Source organism: Staurois parvus, unplaced genomic scaffold, assembly GCF_062004578.1.
Source record: "Staurois parvus isolate SC_StPar_1 unplaced genomic scaffold, SC_StPar_1.0 ptg000053l, whole genome shotgun sequence".
NCBI lineage: Eukaryota > Metazoa > Chordata > Amphibia > Anura > Ranidae > Staurois > Staurois parvus.
This window is the reverse complement of record NW_028317849.1, coordinates 5,650,350-5,671,189: the sequence shown is the minus strand read 5'-3', so window position 1 is coordinate 5,671,189 and position 20,840 is coordinate 5,650,350. Positions and strand designations below refer to the sequence as shown.

At 45.2% G+C, this 20,840-nt stretch overlaps 1 protein-coding gene across 1 annotated transcript in view; it reads left to right on the top strand.

Moving 5' to 3' along the window:
• MYO9B (myosin IXB) overlaps positions 1-20,840 on the top strand; it is a 240,583-nt gene that overhangs the window by 158,892 nt on the left and 60,851 nt on the right. The window contains exons 22-24 of the mRNA XM_089667549.1: positions 406-555; positions 10,978-11,147; positions 12,386-13,315. Coding sequence (XP_089523675.1) covers positions 406-555; positions 10,978-11,147; positions 12,386-13,315 — 1,250 coding nt within the window. The remainder of the gene's footprint in view (positions 1-405; positions 556-10,977; positions 11,148-12,385; positions 13,316-20,840) is intronic.

Sequence of the window (20,840 nt, the reverse complement as noted above, 5' to 3'; positions counted from 1 at the left end):
TACAAGCTGGCACTGGCCTCACCAGTTGATCCTCTTACTACCAACTCTGTAATTATTATGCTGGAGCAGTACAAAGCTGTAAAGCCCACAACATCACATTTGACAGCTAGATTTTCTCTATTTAAAATGGATCCAGGCAGTTACAAAGCTGGGATGTGGGGGCAGGGGTCATTATCTCATAGGGATGCTTAGGAGATGGTACATTGTGGGACCAAGCTCAAACTTAACAGGAAATGTTGAGATTTGCGTACATTCAGCTATCTATATCTCTGAATCTACTTATCTTTTTGACAGGCAGATTTCAATTAAGGTCACTCAAAATATATGGTCACTGAAAATATAAAATCGTTTTCTGTTAAATGGAACAACAAAAACTAAATTAAACAAAATATTATTGATTTTCAGGTGTTTATGAAGGAGCCAGAGAGGCAAAAGCTGCAAGATACCCTTCACCAGGCTGTTATCAAGAAGATCATCCTGCTGCAGAGTCTATTTCGCATGGTTGTTGACAGGAGGAACTTCCTGAGGATGAAATCGGCAGCAGTCACTATACAGGTAATGTGATATTCATTTGTACTCTTTCAAGCTGAACTGAACCTTCAGTTTAAGTCAGATAAATATATTCCAAGTACACCCAAAACAAAATGTGTGGAAAGTCTTACATTTAATTTACTTTAGGAAGCAGTCAAACCCTGAGTAGGAAAGCCTGTCCGTTGCCATCATGCTTATGAAAAAGACCCTTGCCCTTTGTACAGAAGCAGCAGTCTCTCTGCAGGTCACAGCTTTCCAATCAGTAGAGTTCACTCTCCCTGCTGATTGGGGAGCTATAGCTCTGACTTAGCAGTAAGTGTCAGACCTCTGCAGAGAGACCACTGCTTTCACTCAGAGAGCGTATATCCTCCTGTGCTGCATTCTGGCAGAGGGCAGGCTTTTCTATTTAGGCTTTGGCTGATTTTGGCTAAGGAACTTAACTATAAGACTTTGCACAGCCTTTGTTTAAATGCTTGATATGTATTTGGATGATATAAACAGAACGTTCAGTTGGGCTTTCACAATAAAATAGTCCCAAGCTTTTTATTTCATATTAAAAAACAAAACACTGTTACTGTGTCGGGGGCATTGCGGGAGGGTTTACTCGAATTCGACAGGTACCGCTCCCACTTCTGCTGCAATCGCCTAAGTGATCGGAAGCAGAAGTTGTCCTCTCGGAAGGTCCCAGAAGACTATGGGGTCATTCACAAAGCGCAGTGCTACTTGCACATGTGCAGTGGGCACCCGGCTGTGAAGCCGCAAGCTGTCATAGCCGGGTGCCCACACTGAAGATGCGCTGCCAGGGACACAAGATGGTTTAGCCAATTTTTTAAATTACATTGGACTAAAAATATCTGTCCTGATTTGAAAAGACATATCCTTATCCTGGTGTGTTAGCTTTGCGAATTAGGTCTATTAAATTCAGTTGGTTCTGTTCTCATGAAGTGGTTATATGCTGAGAGACAATTGCAGAAGCAGCATTTTAAAGGCATTTTCATTGCAAATTAAAGTGGAACATTAGTCAGAAAATTAAGTCCTGCTAGATGACTTCAGTTTAACCCCTTTTGCAGGTATAGCTATGTAAACATTAAAAATAATTAATAAATAAATGACACCAGCCATTTGATGGTTTGACAGTTTGGTTGAGGACACAAGCAAACGTGACAGTTAGCAATCCTGGCATTCCAGGAATGTAACCGTTTTTTAAGTTGAATCGGTGGGTTTAGTTATGCTTTAGGCCTCATTCACACCGTACAGGCAGAAAAACGTGTGGAAACTGAAATTCACACTTCATTTGCAAAGACATCAGTTTACATTAGTTTTTTATGCGTGCTTTAATACGTTTTATACACATTGCAGATCCCTGCACAAAAAATAAATCTGGATGTGTCGTGGTGTGAACAGGGCACATAGAGAACAATTGATGCATATAAAAGTCCATAGAAGCCGTATGGGTAGAGCTTGGTGGATTGGAGTGGATCCTTATCCAATGATTTTAAATATATGTGCCTTTAATGTAGTTCAGGCTGAACTTTAATGGATAGATCCATCCACAGGGGCAGGCATATGGCATATATTGCAAAGTAGAAATGGCAAGCAGGAAGGCCATTATGTTGATAGGCGAGGAACTAGGAGCCTAAAAACTTCTGATAGGAAGACTCCGTAATTGGCAATAAAAAGACTGTTAGTTTTTTAGGAGCAGGAACACCATACTCAGAGCAGATAGAACACTTGAAATCATAAACCAATCAAGGGAATACACAAGTCAAAGAAACCAGAGGAAAACAGGACAGTCAAAGCGAACACCCTAGGTCGCACTAGAAGTCAGAGGAATTGATTAAAGAGAAAAGCAATAAGGATCTAGCTCAGGCATGTCCAAAGTCCGGCCCGCGGGCCATTTACGGCCCGAGGGTCGGTTTAATACGGCCCTCCATGTCAGTGTGTCAGTGTGTCTTATGGAGCGAATATGGAGCGGCCGGTCCGGTATTTCCACCGCGGCCGTGTCAGAATACCGGGCCGGCCGCTCAGCTCTGCAGTGGGACCTTACCTGTTCCTCTATCCAGCGGCGTGCTGTCTTCCCGGCTTCTGTAGTGTGGGCACTGGGCATGACAGCCGGGTGCCAAGTGCGCATGCGCAAGAAGCGGTGCTTTTTGTGAATGGTAAGGCGGTACCTGGGACACATGACAGATCCCAGAAGCCGCCGGACCAATCACAAAGCGCAAGTGCTTCTCGCTCATGCGCACTGGGCACCCGGCTGTCATGCCGAGCGCCATTACAGAAGCCGGGAAGACAGCGCGCGGCTGGATCGAGGAACATGTAAGATCAAAGAACAACTGCGGAAGTAAGAGCGGGTACCTGTCAAATTCAGGTACCCGCTCCCTACCTCCCCAAAGGTCAGCAGTCATCTCTACTGTCCGCAGTCTCTGGTCATCCCTGTGCTGTCCGCAGTCTCTGGTCATCCCTGTGCTGTCCGCAGTCTCTGGTCATCCCTGTGCTGTCCGCAGTCTCTGGTCATCCCTGTGCTGTCCGCAGTCTCTGGTCATCCCTGTGCTTTCCGCAGTCTCTGGTCATCCCTGTGCTGTCCGCAGTCTCTGGTCATCCCCGTGCTGTCCGCAGTCTCTGGTCATCCCCGTGCTGTCCGCAGTCTCTGGTCATCCCCGTGCTGTCCGCAGTCTCTGGTCATCCCCGTGCTGTCCGCAGTCTCTGGTCATCCCCGTGCTGTCCGCAGTCTCTGGTCATCCCCGTGCTGTCCGCAGTCTCTGGTCATCCCCGTGCTGTCCGCAGTCTCTGGTCATCCCCGTGCTGTCCTCAGTCTCTGGTCATCCCCGTGCTGTCCTCAGTCTCTGGTCATCCCCGTGCTGTCCTCAGTCTCTGGTCATCCCCGTGCTGTCCGCAGTCTCTGGTCATCCCCGTGCTGTCCGCAGTCTCTGGTCATCCCCGTGCTGTCCGCAGTCTCTGGTCATCCCCGTGCTGTCCGCAGTCTCTGGTCATCCCCGTGCTGTCCGCAGTCTCTGGTCATCCCCGTGCTGTCCGCAGTCTCTGGTCATCCCCGTGCTGTCCGCAGTCTCTGGTCATCCCCGTGCTGTCCGCAGTCTCTGGTCATCCCCGTGCTGTCCGCAGTCTCTGGTCATCCCCGTGCTGTCCGCAGTCTCTGGTCATCCCCGTGCTGTCCGCAGTCTCTGGTCATCCCCGTGCTGTCCGCAGTCTCTGGTCATCCCCGTGCTGTCCGCAGTCTCTGGTCATCCCCGTGCTGTCCGCAGTCTCTGGTCATCCCCGTGCTGTCCGCAGTCTCTGGTCATCCCCGTGCTGTCCGCAGTCTCTGGTCATCCCCGTGCTGTCCGCAGTCTCTGGTCATCCCCGTGCTGTCCGCAGTCTCTGGTCATCCCCGTGCTGTCCGCAGTCTCTGGTCATCCCCGTGCTGTCCGCAGTCTCTGGTCATCCCCGTGCTGTCCGCAGTCTCTGGTCATCCCCGTGCTGTCCGCAGTCTCTGGTCATCCCCGTGCTGTCCGCAGTCTCTGGTCATCCCCGTGCTGTCCGCAGTCTCTGGTCATCCCCGTGCTGTCCGCAGTCTCTGGTCATCCCCGTGCTGTCCGCAGTCTCTGGTCATCCCCGTGCTGTCCGCAGTCTCTGGTCATCCCCGTGCTGTCCGCAGTCTCTGGTCATCCCCGTGCTGTCCGCAGTCTCTGGTCATCCCCGTGCTGTCCGCAGTCTCTGGTCATCCCTGTGCTGTCCGCAGTCTCTGGTCATCCCTGTGCTGTCCGCAGTCTCTGGTCATCCCTGTGCTGTCCGCAGTCTCTGGTCATCCCTGTGCTGTCCGCAGTCTCTGGTCATCCCTGTGCTGTCCGCAGTCTCTGGTCATCCCTGTGCTGTCCGCAGTCTCTGGTCATCCCTGTGCTGTCCGCAGTCTCTGGTCATCCCTGTGCTGTCCGCAGTCTCTGGTCATCCCTGTGCTGTCCGCAGTCTCTGGTCATCCCTGTGCTGTCCGCAGTCTCTGGTCATCCCTGTGCTGTCCGCAGTCTCTGGTCATCCCTGTGCTGTCCGCAGTCTCTGGTCATCCCTGTGCTGTCCGCAGTCTCTGGTCATCCCTGTGCTGTCCGCAGTCTCTGGTCATCCCTGTGCTGTCCGCAGTCTCTGGTCATCCCTGTGCTGTCCGCAGTCTCTGGTCATCCCTGTGCTGTCCGCAGTCTCTGGTCATCTCCTGTACTGTGTCCGCAGTCTCTGGTCATCTCCTGTACTGTGTCCGCAGTCTCTGGTCATCTCCTGTACTGTGTCTGCAGTCTCTGGTCATCTCCTGTACTGTGTCTGCAGTCTCTGGTCATCTCCTGTACTGTGTCTGCAGTCTCTGGTCATCCCTGTGCTGTGTCCGCGGTCTCCTGTCATCTCCTGTACTGTGTCCGCGGTCTCCGGTCATCCCTGTGCTGTCCGCAGTCTCCGGTCATCCCTGTGCTGTCCGCAGTCTCCGGTCATCCCTGTGCTGTCCGCAGTCTCCGGTCATCCCTGTGCTGTCCGCAGTCTCCGGTCATCCCTGTGCTGTCCGCAGTCTCCGGTCATCCCTGTGCTGTCCGCAGTCTCCGGTCATCCCTGTGCTGTCCGCAGTCTCCGGTCATCCCTGTGCTGTCCGCAGTCTCCGGTCATCTCCTGTACTGTGTCCGCAGTCTCCGGTCATCTCCTGTACTGTGTCCGCAGTCTCCGGTCATCTCCTGTACTGTGTCCGCAGTCTCCGGTCATCTCCTGTACTATGTCCGCAGTCTCCGGTCATCTCCTGTACTGTGTCCGCAGTCTCTGGTCATCTCCTGTACTGTGTCCGCAGTCTCTGGTCATCTCCTGTACTGTGTCCGCAGTCTCTGGTCATCTCCTGTACTGTGTCCGCAGTCTCTGGTCATCCCTGTGCTGTCCGCAGTGTCTGGTCATCCCTGTACTGTGTCCGCAGTCTCTGGTCATCCCTGTGCTGTCCGCAGTCTCTGGTCATCCCTGTGCTGTCCGCAGTCTCTGGTCATCCCTGTGCTGTCCGCAGTCTCTGGTCATCCCTGTGCTGTCCGCAGTCTCTGGTCATCCCTGTGCTGTCCGCAGTCTCTGGTCATCTCCTGTACTGTTTCTGCAGTCCATTAGTTCAGAATTTTTTTTTTTCCTGTTTTCTGCCTCTAAAACCTAGGTGCGTCTTATGGTCAGGTGCGTCTTATATGGCGAAAAATACGGTAACTTGGCATAAAATAATTTATTTGCATTTAATTGTAATGGTTCAAAGAATGTTTGGAAAAATGTTTGGCCCTCCACCATGTTCACTTCATCCAATCTGGCCCTCTTTGAAAAAAGTTTGGACACCCCTGATCTAGCTCTACAAGAAGAGAAAGATTTAAAAGTGCTAAATTTGTCAGACTTCCAACATCAACCAAAACATATAAAACTCTTGCAAAATGGACTTTCCTTCTCCCCAACGAATACGATGAGTGAATTTGAGGTACAGTGCATCCAGAAAGTATTCACAGCGCTTAACTTTTGCCACATTTTATGTTACAGCTTTATTCCAAAATGGATTAAATTTATTTTTTTCCTCAACATTCTACAAACAATACCCCATAATGACAACGTGAATGAGGTTCATTTTTAAATCTTTGCAATTTATTAAAAATAAAAAAATAAAAAAAACATGTACAATTGAGCTCTGGTGCATCCCGTTCCCACTGATTATCCTTGAGATGTTTCCACAACTTGATTGGAGTCCACTTGTGGGAAATTCAGTTGATTGGACATTAGGAAAGGCATAAACCTGTCTATATAAGGTCCCACAGTTAACAGTGCATGTCAGAGCACAAACCAAGCCATAAAGTCCACGGAATTGTCCGTAGACCTCCGGGACAGGATTGTATCAAGGCACAGATCTGGGGAAGGGTACAGAAAAAGTTCTGCAGCATTGAAGGTCCCAATGAGCACAGTGGCCTCCATCATCCGTAAATGGAAGAAGTTTGGAACCACCAAGAATCTTTCTAGAGTGGGCTGCCCGGCCAAAATGAGCGTTTGAGGGAGAAGGGAGGTAACCAAGTACCCGATGGTCACACTGAAAGAGCTCCAGCGTTTCTCTGTTGAGATAGAAGAACCTTTCAGAAGAACAACCATCTTTGCAGCACTCTACCAATCAAGCCTATATGGTAGAGTGGCCAGACGGAAGCCCCTCCTCAGTAAAAGGCAAATGGAAGCCCACCTGGAGTTTGCCAAAAGGCACCTGAGGGACTCTCAGACCATGAAAAACAAAACTCTCTGGTCTGATGAAACAAAGATTGAACTCTTTGGCCTGAATGCCAAGCGTCATGTCTGGAGGAAACCAGGCACCGCTCACTACCTGGCCAATACCATCCCTACAGTAAAGCGTGGTGGTGGCAGCTTCATGCTCTGGGGATGTTTTTTATTGGCAGGAACTGGGAGAGTAGTCAGGATCGAAGGAAAGATTATTGCAGCAATGTACAGAGACATACTTGGTGAAAACCTGTTCCAGAATGCTCTGTACCTTAGACTGGGGCGATGGTTCATCTTTCGACAGGACAACGACCCTTAGCACATAGCTCACATAACAAAAGAGTGGCTATGGGCCAACTCCGAATGTCCTGGAGTGGCCCAGCCAGAGCCCAGACTTGAACCCGATTGAACATCTCTGGAGAGATCTGAAAATGGTTGTACACCGACGCTCCCCATCCAACCTGATGGAGTTTGAGAGGTACTGCAAAGAGGAATGGGAGAAACTGCCCAAAAATAGGTGTACCAAGCTTATAGCATCATACTTAAAACGATTTGAGGTTGTAATTGATGTTAAAGGTGGTTCAACAAAGTATTGAGCAAAGGCTGTGAATACTTATGTACATATGTTTTTTGTTTTTTTTTTCATAAATTGCATCGATTTCTAAACGAACTTCTTTCACATTGTCATTATGGGGTATTGTTTGTAAAATGTTGAGGAAAAAAATTAATTTAATCCATTTTGGAATAAGGCTGTAACATAACAAATGTGGCAAAAGTTAAGTTCTGTGAATACTTTCTGGATGCACTGTATTTAAGGTTTTAAATCTGTTCCTGTGTAAGGTGTTACTTGGAGCTATACATAATGTACCCCTAACTTATAATAAAAACCAGGGTCAGGAAGAACAAGCGCTACAGGCTTTAATAAGTTTACTTGATGAAAATGAGGTAAATGATGTGAACCTAGAGGGGGAAATAACTGACAAATTAAAATGGAAAACTAGGTTACAGATGAGATCATTGTTGCATTAAGGCTACTCTGCTTGGGAGATTACCTGCTTTAGCAGTCTGTGTTCGTCACAGCTGCTTTTTTTCTTTTTGATATCCCTGGGTTAGCCCCACTACACTTCGTGATGGATAGGCTGTTGTCATTGTACGAAATGTTAATACCTTACTTAACTAATTGCTCTAGTAAATCCACCTGTTGGAAAAAGTTCTTTTTTTTCTTATTTGTTTTTCACAGTTTTATATTTCATGATCTCTTGACATGTACTTTTACAAGATCGTCTGTAAGCCACCATAATAGGCTTTCTTCATAAGCTAGCTTGCTTTATATGGTAGATACATCCACACCTTGTAAAAATGTATATTGTGTACAGGCTGTAACCTGATGGGTTTTTTTTTGTCTTGCCAATTGATTTTAATAAAAGAGCTTGGATTAAAAAAAAAAAAAAAATCCTCCTCATCCTTTCATTTCTCCATTTCCTTAGTATCCACCTCCAGACCACTAAACCTTAGTTCCCAGTCCGCCTGCTGGGTCTGGGGCTTAAAGTTGGCCAGGTTCTCAAACAAACATTCCTTGGCATGAAGGAACACCTACGGTTTCCATAGTGGGTGGAAATTTGTAACTATCTTGAACACTTGAACTGCTTGCATCTCAAATGTCGTGGGAGGGAGGGGGGTGTTGATATCCCTGCCCCCTCCCATGTCATGACACAGATTAGCAAATCTCCAGCAGCCCTCCCAGATTTTATGGATCAACATCTTGTTTCCTTAGTTTCTGGGGTTTTACCCCAATCTGTTTAATGTCCCCAAACTTAAAAGCGGTATATTGGATCTAAAAGCAAGGAACATCTTCATTCAAGCTTAGAAATTCCATATCCAATTCACCAGTCTGTGAAGACTCTCCAATCTCAGATTCATGTTTTCCAGTCCAGGAGTCTTGTGACTATGAGGTTTTTATGACCTGATAGTATCCTCCTTCAAGCCAGTCCTTTTTGCCCAGTTTCACCCTAGACCTCAATAATGCAACTCTTTTTAGTCTTGGAACAAAGTGAGTCCAGTCTCTTGACAGACCATTTTCTTTGGCACCAAGGACCAGGTTGTCTATCTCTGGTACTGTGGAAGTTCTTCTTTGCTGTCTCTTGGAAAATCTTAACAATGGATGCCAACCTCTGGGGCTGGGCAGGAGTCCTGGGAACTCTGTTGGTGCAGGGGACTTGGTTGTTGGCATTTTATCTCCCAATCAACCTTCTGGAACCTTCAGGCCATCCGACTGTCCCTTCAGCATTGGACCCTCCTGCTGGAGTGTCATCCGATCTGGATTTAGTTGGACAAAGACATACACCATACAACAACCATGAAAGAGGAACCAGATGTCTCACCACAAGAGGGGTAGATTGCATCATGTCCTGGGCAGCAAGTAATTTCCCACCCTTGTCTGTCGTGCAGATCCTAGGTGTGGACAATTGACAGACAAACTTCCTCAGTCAGCAGCGCCGAACCACTGGGAAGTTCTCCATATATCCAAAAGTGTTTCGGGAATTGTGTCTTAGTTGAGGGAGGTTGGATGTGGACCTCCTAACTTCCAGGTTCAGCATCAAACTGGGCAGGTTTATTTCCAGATACTGGGATTAGCAAAAGCATTGGATGCTTTGATGGCTAGGTGGGATCTGAAGGCCCAATATATCCCCTTCTCCCTTAACCACTTCCCGTCCAGCCCATGTATATAAATGCCCGGACGGGAGCAGTGCAGGGGCGGGTGGCCGTTTATAAACGTGCTTCACAGCTTGTGTGTGCTCCCTCGGAGCACGCAGCACCACGATCCGGTGCCTGCTGTGTCCTCCAGACACAGCGGAACACTGTTCGTTGTACAGGACCTCTGTGTGAGGCCCCGATCATGTGATCACTGATTGGCCAATCAGTGATCACATGGATAGTAGTAAGCAAGATGTCACTTCTGACATCATTGCTTACTACTAGTGAAATCTGTGAATGATCACAGAGGTCACATGGTACAAGGCTATTCACAACAGCCTTGTACCACGTGACAAGCTGTGACCAATCAGCTCACACAGTATTTCTCAGTGGGAGCAACAATGCAGCCAGAGAGAATTAGAAATTATTGCTTTTACAGCCTTTATGGGTGTAAAAGCAGTCAGTGTAACAGAAAAAAAAATCTTCATCACTGTACTGCTAGGGTGACAGTATGTTAAAAAAAAACAAATAATATAAAAAAAATAAAACAAAAATGCTATAAAAAAAATTTGAAAAATTATTATTTTTGATTATAAACTAATTTAGTTTTTTTGTTTTTCTTTTACTAAATATATAACTGAATACATTTTGGCCAAGATTATTGAAGAAAGATTATTTGCTAAATTTTATAAGAAAAACACTTTTTTCAACATTTGTGGACTGTTTCATTTATATAGCAAAAAAAAAATTCCAGTGGTGAATAAATACCACCAAAATAAAGTTTTATCTGTCTCAAAAAAATGCTAAAAAATTCATATGGGTACAGTGTTGCATGACCACGCAATTGTCATTCAAAGTGTGATAGCACTGAAAGCTGAAAATTGGCCTGGACGGAAAGGGGGTAAAAGTGTCCGGACTAGAAGTGGTTAAAACATTGTCTTCTTTACAGCGTCGAAATGGAGAGCATACTGGTGATCTTCTTTGCTTTGGGCTTCTTTTTTGTGCCTGTTGACATTTGTTTACCTTGTTGTCCATTCCTCAGTTGGACTGCTTTTGGACAGCCCAAAGGTTAAAAATTTCCTATATCCCTAAATAGGATTTTTGTACTCCTTGTAAAATCTTTTTCTTGGAGTCCACTGAGGGACACATGTCCTATCCCTCTGTAATTATGGACATGATCTTGGTACAGCATTACTACAAAATTGAGGCATTCGGGTAGCAGGAGGGGTTATTCTGGGCTGGCCTACTATTTTTTTTATTTTTTTTTATTTTGCCATCGTCAAATTCTCCCGTTAGTGGCAGTTTGACCTAAAGAGGGAAGACAGGAAGACGACTTGTGTCCCTCAATGGACTCCACGACAGTGCGTAATTTTTGTATTTGCAAATGCATTGCTTTGTTTTTACATGTATCGGAAACTCACAAATGGCTTTCTGTGTTGGTACTGTGCAGTGTTCTACATTTGTGTTTACATGAAGAACTGAGTACATGCGCTACTAATATAAGGGTTTCCTTCTTCACAGGCTTGCTGGAGGTCTTATCATGTTCGATGTGGGTTGGAGGCTAGGAAGAATGCAGCCGTGTGCATCCAGGCTACGTGGAAGAGTTATGTACAGAGAAAGCTCTATGTTAAGCAGATTCAGTTGATTCAGATATTGCAGTCATATTGCAGAGGCTTCCTGCAGAGACAAAGGTAAAAGAAGGACTTCAGTGAATGCATTCTTTACACAGTTCTCTTTTTTTAATATGTTATCATACAGAATGAACATCAGTCATATAGGAAGAGTTTTTTTGGATAGGCTTTACAGTCATACTAAAATGTATTACTAAAGTTTTAATCAGTTTCTTAATAAGTTAGGCTCTGGTTTTTGGAAGCTATGTTATCTTACTCTAAATTTTGAATGAGAAAGATGCTGCATTATGAATAGGTATTTGACTATATAGGTGTTTAAATCTGAAATAAATTTGTTTTAGTTTGTGCAGTCTTGTATAGTGCAAATTGGGAATAATTCATAACTTGAATTACAACTTTTCTGAATTGGCAGTACTTTCTTCATTTCATATGTAAGTAGTTTGATGAGAAATGCTGATTACAGCTCCAAACATAGTTAAAGGAGAATTATCATTTTTCTTCTTTTGCATTATTCAGTTCCTAAAGGTACACAGTACCTGTAGTAGTTTCTTATTTCCTACGTGCCCTGTAACGCTGGCTTGCAATGATGGACAGGGCACACAGCTGCCCAACACTGCAGCTAACAAGGAAGAGGCTGCTTTAATAGTGAGTGCCTGTCTCTGGCTTCCAGCACTTGACCAAGGCAAGCAGTAGCAAGAGGAATGCAGATATTGGTGAGCCTGATGCAGATCACCTCCCTCTGTAGCGCACTATCAAAGCAGCTGTCTCCTTGCTAACTGCTATGCTGGGCAGCTGTGCCCAAAGGGGAACGAAGGGGGAAACCTTGTCTGACATCGCAACTAGTATTACAGGGCACCTAGGAAGATGGAACAAAGTACAGCATGTACGCTGTCCCATCAGGAACTGATAAAAAGTTTTTTCTTTGTTTAAACAATAGAGCTCTTTTGAGTGCAAAAGACCAGTCACATAATTCCCTAGTCTGTGGAAGCTTACAATTCAGTGTCCTTACCACAGCCATATAAACACCTACAAATCAACTAGGGTCAGTTTTGGTGGAAGGCAATTATTATATCTGTATGTTTTCTGTATTGCGTATGAATACACACACTTTGGAAATTATGTCCTTATAGGAATCCAGGCTCTCTGGGGCTGCAGAATAGGAGTGCTGATCACTAAGATTGTTAAAAAGATATTTACTATAGCCATCAAAAGAGTAGATCATAGAAAGATTAGAGGTGGTGCTGTGAGAAATCTTACTTTGGCATGCCAATATGGTAATCAATGAATTTACCTTCTAGGGTCAAGGTCATGTTGGAGGAAAAAAAGAAAGTAGAAGAAGAGAAGCGGAAGCAGGAAGCTTATGAAAAGGAGAGGAAAGCCCTGTTGAAGGCTCAAAGGGAAGAACAAAAGAAAATGGAAGAGGAGAAGGAAGCCAAAAGGCAGGCCGAGTTGAGACAGAGTGGTGCTTCTAGAATAGAACCTGTGACATCCAGTGCATCTGAAAATGATACTAATGGGAAACAAACTGAAACTTTACTAGATAAAGGGCCAGTGGGGAAAGGAGGACATATTTTAAAAACTACTGATAGCGAGGGAAGGGTACTAAAAGAGAATGAGCATAACAAGACTATTAAAGAAGAAAGCTTAGGTGGAGACCGCAATTCTCAAGCACAACAACAAACAAGGGTTGAGGACTATGCCAGTGCATTAAATGCAGATCCTTGGATACCATTAAACCCCAAAACTGAAACAAAATTTTCAGACAGAAACTCTGCTAGGACTGAAAGGGAGAACAGGAGGCAGAGGTGTCTGATGCACGATATGCTCCAAAATAAACAAACATCCACCTCACTGGCTGAGGATGAGGTGGCTATGGTACCTCAGGATGAAAAGTCAGACAAAGAGAAAGAAGTGGCTAAAGCAAAAATGACTGAAGAGACAAATAATGACCAAGGGAAACCTGTAAGGCCCTCAAATCTTCAGTTAAATATTCAACAGGTTTCACAAAAGCAGTTGTCTGAGGAGAAAAACGAGCAAAACACACCACAGGATGCGGATGCTCCCAGTGTTGGGATCATACAGAGGTACAGTGATCACGAGAAGTTAAGAAACAAAGCAGAAAAGTGGAAAGAAAAAAGGCAAAATGAAACTAACCTGATTGAGTCTGCAAGCATACCTGACAGAGATGCAGCGCATCCTCGACAGGACTGCAAGGAAGTGCCACCAAGGTTTGGATCTATTCCTAAAGCTATAACAAAGCAAATCATTCATTGGGGGCACACAGTAGGCATCTGTTTTATAAGCTATACCTACAGGATGTTAAATAGGCTTTCTTCTGTGGGTTTTATCAGTATTTTCCAAGGTATGGCATGCACACCATTGGTGGGTACACATGGTTGCTTTAGATGGTGTAATACAAGGCTTAGGATTCATGTTCATGACAGATTAGTGTGAATACTAACTTTTTCTGCTTTCACCTATTATTGACAGTCACTAGATAGAGCATGCTAATTTAATAAGTAGCATGGTTGTACTTTGAACCTCTTGTTAATTGACATCACTGTTCTGATACTGACTCTTAGAGAGCACTCTATGGGATTAGAATAAAGGAGAGAAGAACACTCAGTGAGCCAGAAAAAAGCATAAATTTGTGAATGGGGTCTTTTTTTTTTTTTTTTTGTATTATATCCTTTTTATTACATTTTTTTTATTACAAAAATCAGCATTGTATCAAACAATTCACAAATACAACGATCTGCACATAAATAAACCTATTCCCTTCCCCTCCCGTCACCAATCCAAACCCCCCCCCCATTAAAGTTCCCCTGTCCATACTTCGTATACTTTACTTCTAGTTCCTCCTGTATTTTTCTGTCTATATTTGTGTCCCTTGTCTCATACTCCTTCTTTTTTTTCTTCATATAAACCCAAATCGCTACTCAGTCAAACTCTACCTACCTTTACCACCTTACACTCCTGCCACTTCCAAATGTCTTTTGAATGTTTTAAAGTCTTATGTACTCCACATTTTTCTAAATTTTTCTATTTTATCTTCCTCTATATGATATATCTCCTGCATTCTTTTTATATATTCAACTCTATTTATCCAATCCATTATTTTTGGGGGCTCTTGGACTTGCCAGAATTTGGGAATAAGACCTTGGCCGCACTAATTAGATGATATAATACACTATTTTTATATAGTTTTGCGGAAGTCTCAGAATTATGAAATACACAAACCCACGGGTCCTTCTGTATAGTAATCCCCTGTATCTCCTGTATATCTTGGATTATTTCTTGCCAATACTTCTACATATTAGGACATTTCCACCATATGTGTGCCATTGTTCCCTTATTAATCTAAAAAACAAACTAGTGAGCGCTCTAATATAACTGAAGCAGCTAGAACACCTAAGGCAACCACAATGCCTATGGAATATAAGTATAAAGATAAATTAAATGGTGCAGCGCTTGTAAATAGATCCAATGCTGAAAACAGCAAGAAAGCAGCAAGAAAAACAACAAACTGAAAGTCAATCAAGTGTCCTTGGTACTCGCAGGGGTAGTGAGGATATCCAGAGCTATACTGCCTCAAATAATAGCAATGCGCACTCACCAGAAACGCATGGATTATGCGCATGTAACAACGATCATCCTAGATGATTGATCCGTCATAGAGCGGGTGTGTTTAGCTCTTTAATAAATACTATATATTTTTGAACATACTACACTATTTCTGGCACTTGTTTTTGGGGCTCCTATGTGGAGCTATCACTCCCACAGAGAGGGTGCCTATGCCATCTAGAGGAGGGATCACCACCACCATAGAGGATTACTTGGCTGACCTTAAGGGGATCTCTGGACCTGAGTTGGAGCCCTGGATGACCCACCATGAGAGGGATGCCCACCACCCGCTCTATGACGGATCCATCATCTAGGATGATCGTTGTTACATGCGCATAATCCATGCGTTTCTGGTGAGTGCGCATTGCTATTATTTGAGGCAGTATAGCTCTGGATATCCTCACTACCCCTGCGAGTACCAAGGACACTTGTTATTGTTCCCTTATTCCCACACCCCATTCAACATAGAGGTGAAATATCTAGTCGTTTATGTTCCACACTCTGTATAATATACCATCTTGCCAAACATTTATAGTTCATTTCAACTGTATTCATATTCATCACCTCGTGTGTTAATTTAAATATTTTATTTTTTTTATGCTCGTTCAGTTTTGTTCCCAGCTCCTTTTGTCATTTCTATAAGAACAAAGGAGTATCTGATCCCTGCAATTCAATAAGGATATTATAAATCCTGGCGGTAACATGTTTTTGAACTGTGTTTGAACTCAACATTTTTTTCAAATGGATAAGTGTCCTCAGTGGTTGTAGGAGTGCTGCAACAAAATGTCCTATTTGATAGTACCTCCAGTCATCTAATGTGAAAAATAAATCTTTTTTACTCTTTAACCACTTCCATACCGGGCACTTTTACCTTCCTGCCCAGGCCAATTTTCAGGTTTCAGCACTCACACTTTGAATGACAATTGCGCGGTCATACAACACTGTACCCAAACTAAAATTTATCATTTTCTTCACACAACTAGAGCTTTCTTTTGGTGGTATTTAATCACCACTGGGGTTTTTATTTTTTGCTAACTTAACAAAGACCGAAAATGTTGAAAAAAAAAAACTTTTGAAGAAATAAGAAGGAACCCGCACTGGGAGGGTACGAAAATAATATACAAATTTCGGTAGGATGGTCATCTTCATTGAATTAACTCGGCCTATCCAAGACAAAAGCAGGAACTGCCAAGAGCGCATAAGCAAGGACACCAAGCTAAGCAATGGGAAATATTTGGCAGCAAACAAAGAGCCATAGGTGGGGGTCAGGTGAATGCCCAAGTATTCCAGCGAAGATGAGGCCAATTTGTTGGGAAAAATGGGACTGTAAGGCACAAAACCAAATCCGAGGCCAAGGTGATATTGACAGCGCCAGTCTTATCCAATTATACGAAGGCCTGAGATCAAGGAGAAACACGCAAGAACCTGTTGCAAATTTGGGAGCGTCGTCAATGGATTAGTGAGGATCAAGAGGGCATCGTCCACAAAGAGATTCAACTTAAACGCCTGTCCCGTGTAAGGGACCCCGATATTCCCAATATGTTACAATCAGCCCGGAGCACCAAGGCCAATGGCTTAAGCGCCAGGACAAAGAGCGCCAGAGACAGGGGACATCCCTGTCTCGTCCCTCGCAAATGGGAAAGGGATCTGAGAAGTATCCTGCGAAGCTGAAGGAGAACACAAGGCCTGAATCCAAGAAAGGAGAGAATCCCTGAAGCCCCAGCGGGACAACGTGAACCGCAGGTATTCCCAGGATAAGGAATCTAAAGCTTTATATATGTCCAAAGACAATAAGAATCCTGCCAGTTTCCACTGCTGCAAAAGGTGTATGAGGTGAACCACCTTACGAACATTGTCGCCCACCTGCCTGCCTCCCAGGGACAAACCCCATTTGGTCCCTATGGAGCAGGCTACGTAAATATTTGTTGATCCGAAGACTGAGAATTTTGCCCAGTATCTTCAAATCCTCATTAGGGAGCAAGATGGGCCGACAAGCTTGCGGTTCCTGCACATCTTCTTTTGTCTTAGAAATCATTGAGATGTGAGCTCTGAGCGCATCCGGAGAGGGCAAAGAGCCCTGTCATAATTAATTGAAATAACTAGCCAAGAAGTGCAAATTTCTTATAGTAGAGGCCAAAGAAGCCGTCAGGACCCAGGGCCGTAAGGATTTGATAGCTTGAAGTACTTCCGATACAGAAACACCTGCATTAAGGGCTACCCACGCCACAATCCAGGGAGCCGTAAATCCTAAAAGAACGCTTCCACCTGAGCTACAGGGAAGGGATCTGGCTTGGTGTATAGATGAAAAGGAAGTCCGCGAAGTGAGAGACAATCCGCTGGGGATTTGAAGTATAAAGCCCCCCCCCCCCCCCCAGGGAGCCACAGCTGGACCGGCTTATAGGGTTTCCCCACAGAATTGAGTTTCCTAGCCAACTGCGGACCCGGCTTATTAGCACAGGTATAAAACGTATCCTTGGTCCAGCGTAAGGCCTGTTCAGCCTCTGAAGAAGCAAGTAAGTCCAGTTCAGCAGCCAAGGTGTCTCGTATATGTTTATGGGCCGCGGATGGGTGCGGCATCCACCGAGGCCAGAAGAGAATGAAGTCCTGAAAGGCAACGCTCCTGCTTCCAAGCCACAGCCAGCTGTATAATGTGGCCCCGCACCGTAGCTTTGTGTCTCCCACAACGACACTCCCATAGAAACAGATCCTGAATTGTCCGAAAAATATGTCCATATGAAAGATTCAATTTGCTGACATGTGACCTGGGTGGTCAATGAAGATTCATTAACATGCCAATGAAAAGGGTGCCGTGCCTTTCCAGAGAGTGCAAGAAATAGAACCAGAGGGTCATGGTCCGACCAGGGCGAGGAAGGGATGAAGATCCGCCTGACTAAAGGAAGCTGTTGTATCTGCATAAATACGTGGTCAATTCTACAAAAACTGTCAAGGGGATTGGAGTAGAAAGTGAAGTCCCTCTCAGCTGAGTGAAGTTCTCTCCAAATGTCCACTAGCCATGCAGACTGCACGAGGGAGCGCATGCATTCCTCCTTCACCAAATCATGGGAAGAGGCCGGCCCCCGAGCACCGTGACAATCTAGAGCGGAATCTAGGGTAATATTTGAATCCCCTAAAACAGTGGTGGGCAACCTTTTTTTTCAACTGAGCCAAATCTCGCCAAAACCATGATTGAAATTTATTTTGAGAGCCACATTTTTAAAACTGAAAATACATCTCCCATATAGTAATTCATCCCCCATAGTAATTCATCCCCCATATAGTAATTCATCCCCCATAGTGTAATTCATCCCCCATAGTGTAATTCATCCCCCATAGTGTAATTCATCCCCCATAGTAATTCATCCCCCATAGTAATTCATCCCCCATATAGTAATTCATCCCCCATATAGTAATTCATCCTCCATATAGTAATTCATCCTCCATATAGTAATTCATCCCCCATAGTAATTCATCCCCCATATAGTAATTCATCCCCCATATAGTATTTCATCCCTCGTATAGTATTTCATCCCCCGTATAGTATTTCATCCCCCGTATAGTATTTCATCCCCCATATAGTATTTCATCCCCCATATAGTATTTCATCCCTCATATAGTATTTCATCCCCCATATAGTAATTCATCCCTCATATAGTATTTCATCCCTCATATAGTATTTCATCCCCCCATATAGTATTTCATCCCTCATATAGTATTTCATCCCCCCATATAGTATTTCATCCCTCATATAGTATTTCATCCCTCATATAGTAATTCATCCCTCATATAGTATTTCATCCCCCCATATAGTAATTCATCCCTCATATAGTATTTCATCCCCCCATATAGTATTTCATCCCCCCATATAGTATTTCATCCCTCATATAGTAATTCATCCCTCATATAGTATTTCATCCCCCCATATAGTATTTCATCCCCCCATATAGTATTTCATCCCCCCATATAGTATTTCATCCCTCATATAGTAATTCATCCCTCATATAGTATTTCATCCCTCATATAGTATTTCATCCCTCATATAGTATTTCATCCCCCATATAGTATTTCATCCCCCCATATAGTATTTCATCCCCTCATATAGTATTTCATCCCTCATATAGTATTTCATCCCCCCATATAGTATTTCATCCCTCATACAGTAATTCATCCCTCATATAGTAATTCATCCCCCATATAGTATTTCATCCCTCATATAGTATTTCATCCCCCCATATAGTATTTCATCCCTCATATAGTAATTCATCCCCCCATATAGTATTTCATCCCCCCATATAGTATTTCATCCCTCATATAGTAATTCATCCCTGATATAGTAATTCATCCCCCATATAGTATTTCATCCCCCCATATAGTATTTCATCCCTCATAAAGTAATTCATCCCTCATATAGTATTTCATCCCCCACAGTACTATTCCCCCCCCCCCTTCTAGTAAGCCAAGTCCCCCGTGTCAATTCACTTACCTTTTGCGTTCCTCTCGCTGTCTTCCCGCGCCGTTCGGGTCTTCAGGGCGGACTGTGAGAGGAGCCTAGCTCCCCTCCCCTCACGTTCGGCACGCTGCCCCGCCTACACACATCCTGACAGCCACATCCGCAAGCCGGATTAAAAGGTCCGCGCGGACTTTTGGGGCTGCCAACCGAGAGGAGGCAGGGGAGCGGCCGACCGAGAGGAGGGAGGGGAGCAGGCGCCCGGCACACAGAAGAGCCGCATTAGACTGGGTAAAGAGCCGCATGTGGCTCGCGAGCCGCGGCTTGCCGACCACTGCCCTAAAAGAATAAGAAGGCCCCTAGAGTGTCGGGAGATGATAGAACAAAGATGTGAGAAATATTTGTGCTGAATGTGATTAGGGACATAATAGGAGACAAAGGTGGCCTCCTGATCCCAAAGGGTGCCCTGCAAAAGCAGATACTTTCCCCTTGGGTTCGCAATATTCTGGACACAAGTGAAGGGGAGATTGCGCTTGAAAGCTATCAGAACACCCCGCTGTTTCTCAGGAGCCGAGGCCGCGTAGAAAGTGGGATAATGAGATGAAAGATACCCTGGGGCGGAGGACTGGGTAAACCTGGTTTCCTGCAGGCAGACCACATCAATGTGCTGTGATTTAATGCGATGGAAGACTTTAGACCGCTTCTGAGGCGAATTAAAACCTCGTATATTTTGTGAATGTACTTTCAAAAGGGGCAAAGCCATGGTGGGATCGACATAATCCGTTCAGCAGAAGAGGCATAGGTCGGCCAACAATTTCCACTCTCAAGGACAGCCTGGCTATGGCGTCCCAAAACTCTGCAGTTAAAAAAAAGAACCGAAAAACCAGGAAATTGAAGACGATAAGAAAAGCAAGAGACAAAGAAACACAAAGAGTATGTACAATGGCATAACCATTTCACAGCTATGGTGAAATGTATCCTACACTCCAAAGATACCAGTTTGGGGTGGCTCTACCACTGGACACATGGCTGCAAATAAATGAATAACATAGGTCCCCAGGGGGCGAAGGACCGCAAACAGAAACCAGGAACCGGTCAATAACAGAGCTGAATTCCCCATCAGTAGGAATAGGAGTCCCCCAGGAAGTGGGACACACACATGGAAACCCTCCTGCTGGAAACCAATTAGGTTTAGGGACCCAACCCCCTCCAGGGAGACGACCACCAGACACAGCGGAACCCAGCCAACTCGGCCCAAAAGGTCCCCTGCCCCAGTACCCAAGCAAGACCATCAGTGTGGTACCGAAGGGGCCCACTCGGGCTAACCTCCCGCCCCGGAACCCGAGAGAACTATCGACCCAAGCCACCCCCCACTAACCCAGCCACCCTCGTCTAAGACCCCTGGTAGCAACAGGGCAGCCACCAAGAGCAATGTAAAGGAGCATCAACCCCTGGTCAAACAGGTCAGAGCCTGAGCACGGCCAAGCCGGGAGCAGAGGATAAATCCCCAGTGGGGGGGAAGCCATGTGGGCCAGCCTAATAGGGCCCAAACATAAGGCCAAGCTGAGTAGGAACCGTCGGGGATCCAGATGGACATGTCGAACTTCGCGTAGCCTCCCCTGGCGGCAGAAGGTGCAGGGATTTCATGAGAGATTGAGCCTCTTCTGGAGTAGTGATGGAGTGGC